The sequence below is a fragment of the Primulina tabacum genome, chromosome 14, assembly GCF_025594145.1.
Source record: "Primulina tabacum isolate GXHZ01 chromosome 14, ASM2559414v2, whole genome shotgun sequence".
NCBI classification, from domain to species: Eukaryota; Viridiplantae; Streptophyta; class Magnoliopsida; order Lamiales; family Gesneriaceae; genus Primulina; species Primulina tabacum.
This window is the reverse complement of record NC_134563.1, coordinates 21,606,836-21,609,583: the sequence shown is the minus strand read 5'-3', so window position 1 is coordinate 21,609,583 and position 2,748 is coordinate 21,606,836. Positions and strand designations below refer to the sequence as shown.

The following is a 2,748-nucleotide window of genomic DNA, read 5'->3' as shown; positions in this document are numbered from 1 at the left end:
TGGGAATACTGTGACATGGACCCCATGGATATGGGTCCGTCGAGACACTGGGAAAGGGCAGTCACAAGATTGAAGAACACGGACTCCATGTGGGGATCCGTCTAGTGGTCCGGGCGATATTTTTTTTTAAAACAAATTACCCTACACACGCTTCGAACCAGACACATAGTCGAAGCAAGGAATTCACAATTCTATAAATCTACATATCAGAATTGAAACTCGATCAAGCACACAATATGCAAGAATTGGACAAAGACTTCCCTGGCCTATTTCACGTTCTCAGTCCGCTGGTCACAATAGAATCCCCCACACTTGAGAAATCATCCCGCTAGTGAATAACCTACATGCACGACCACTTACTGAAATTAGCTCAACAGATATGCATAAAACAAAATGAGAGAAAACTAAATTAAACATGAAAGAAAAAATAAAACTAAACACTGGGTTGCCTCCCAGCAAGCACTAATTTTATAGTCTATAGCCCGACTGTATTCCCTTATTCAATTTGGATCCTACAGATCCACGGTGGTCGGTTCATCGGGTATAGTACCACCATGGTAAGCCTTCAGCTTATGCTCATTCACCTTGAATGCTCCAGTTACTTCACTAGTGATCTCTACTGTCCCGTAAGGGAAAACTTGTGTGACAGTGTATGGTCCTGACCACCGTGAACGCAAATTATCTGACATCAACTTTAGTCGAGAATTGTATAATAGTACCATTTGTTCCACCACAAATTCTCGATGGACGATGTTTTGATCATGCCAACGTTTGGTTTTCTCCTTGTAAATCTTGGCGTTCTCATGAGCATCCAACCGAAACTCATCCAATTCATTCAGTTGCAGCACTCTCTCGTCACTTGTGGCTTTAGCATCAAAATTCAAGAATTTAGTATCCCAATAAGCCCTATGTTCAAGTTCTACGGGTAATGACACGACTTCCCATACAATAATCTAAAAGGAGACATGCTAATGGGGGTTTAAAGCAGTGCGGTAAGCCCAAAGTGCATCGTCGAGTTTTGTAGATCATATTTTCCTTGAAGCATCGACAATCTTCTCAAGAATGCGTTTAAGTTCTCTGTTCGATACCTCGACTTGGCCACTAGTTTGAAGATGATAAGGAGTGGCCACCTTATGTCGGACCCCATACTTAGCCAACAGACTGTCAAATTGACGATTACAAAAATGAGTACCCTCATCGCTAATAATGGCTCTAGGTGTGCCAAAACGTGAGAAGATATTTTTCTTGACAAATTGAACAACAACCGTAGCGTCATTAGTTTTTCATTCAGACTGTTATTTCGGTAGGGAATACATCTAGCAAGCGGATTCAATCAAGTTATAGTAAATGGACGATGCGTCCAAGTATCGATCCCACATAGACTATTATTCAAGTACTAAGATTTAAATTATTCAAATTAATCTAAGCAAACAATGACAAGTGATTTGGAGATAACTTAAACTAATTAAAATAAACTAGATTATGCTAAATTAATAAGTAAGATCAAATTTCCAGAGCAGGTTGGAACTTGGAGATTTTCAATTTCAACAAAATGACCGGGAACATATAACGGTACCAAACTTTGATTATCGCCACGTATTGGAATTATCTAACTACGAATTATTCAACGTCACAATGTAATTCCTTAATTCAACTATAAATCTATTTCTAGACTTTATAATCCTATTTTCATTTAACAGTCCAATTAAATCTAACTGAATTTAATTAAACAAAAATGCATTTATCAATGATGGAATCACAGCTGTCGCCTAAAATTGCACATTGAAACCGAATACTATTTCTAGTCGGTTTAACCATGTGTTGATAAATATTATTGAAGCTAAATTCAATCTATTCCCTTTCGAGTCAAGATCGAGCAACTAACATGCAAATAACTTGCCAAATTAAATGCAAGTAAATTATGCAAATATTAATCAATGATATAAAATTAATTCATAAATCAAATAATCCAATGAATGAACAAAATCAACGGTTTGTCCCTATCGTGGTCCCGATCACAAGAAAAACCACTCCATAAATTCAAAACTAGAAGCAAATCTAATATTCGAATTCATGAATAAAAATAAGAAAATAAAAGATGAGAAAATCTCAGCGATGATGCACGAATTTTGCTTGTGAATTGCATTTCCCTCTCGTTTTCTCCAAGCTCTAGCTGCCGCCTCCAGAAGTCAAAAGTTCCTTCTCGATTAGGTTTTCCTCTTTTATATATCTTTCTTCAAAAAACCCAGCCTCGCCCCCAAACAAAAAAAATATGTTATTTTCGAGCCCATCAATAATTATCTTCCAAAATTTCCTAAAATCTGCGCCAAATCTTAAGCTGATATCATAGGGCACGGACCCCGTGTATACCTCAGGGTCAGGGTCCGTGCCTCTTCATGTAAAATTCCGTCCGGGAAACCATGGACACGGACCCCATGTAAGGATCCAGAGTGGGGTTCGTGTAGACTCTGTACGGAAGATAATGGACATGGGCCCTGGGTACAGGTCCAGAGTGGGGTCCGTGTAGACTCTGTATTTCTCTTCTTTGGGCTTCTATGACGCGGACCCTTACACGGGGTCTGTGTCAGTTCTTTGTGCTATTCCCTATTTTTTCGGGTGTTTTTGAAATGGAATTGCGAAGCTTGACTTTCTTTCCCTTTCGTTGGCTTTTATCACTTTTTGGTCAAACCTGCAAATAGCAAGAATACAACGAATTAAGCTCAAAACTCGGAATAAAAATGCCAGATA

The 2,748-nt window shown here is 38.6% G+C and overlaps 1 protein-coding gene across 1 annotated transcript; it reads right to left on the bottom strand.

The window, feature by feature from the left end:
- Positions 1–512: 512 nt before the first annotated feature.
- On the bottom strand, positions 513–1,198 carry LOC142523847 (uncharacterized). Its single transcript, XM_075627578.1, has 2 exons — positions 1,193–1,198; positions 513–953 (listed from the first exon to the last, which is right to left on the bottom strand). The coding sequence occupies exons 1-2, from the start codon at positions 1,196–1,198 to the stop codon at positions 513–515; spliced, it is 447 nt and encodes a 148-aa protein (XP_075483693.1).
- Between the last annotated feature and the right edge of the window lie 1,550 nt (positions 1,199–2,748).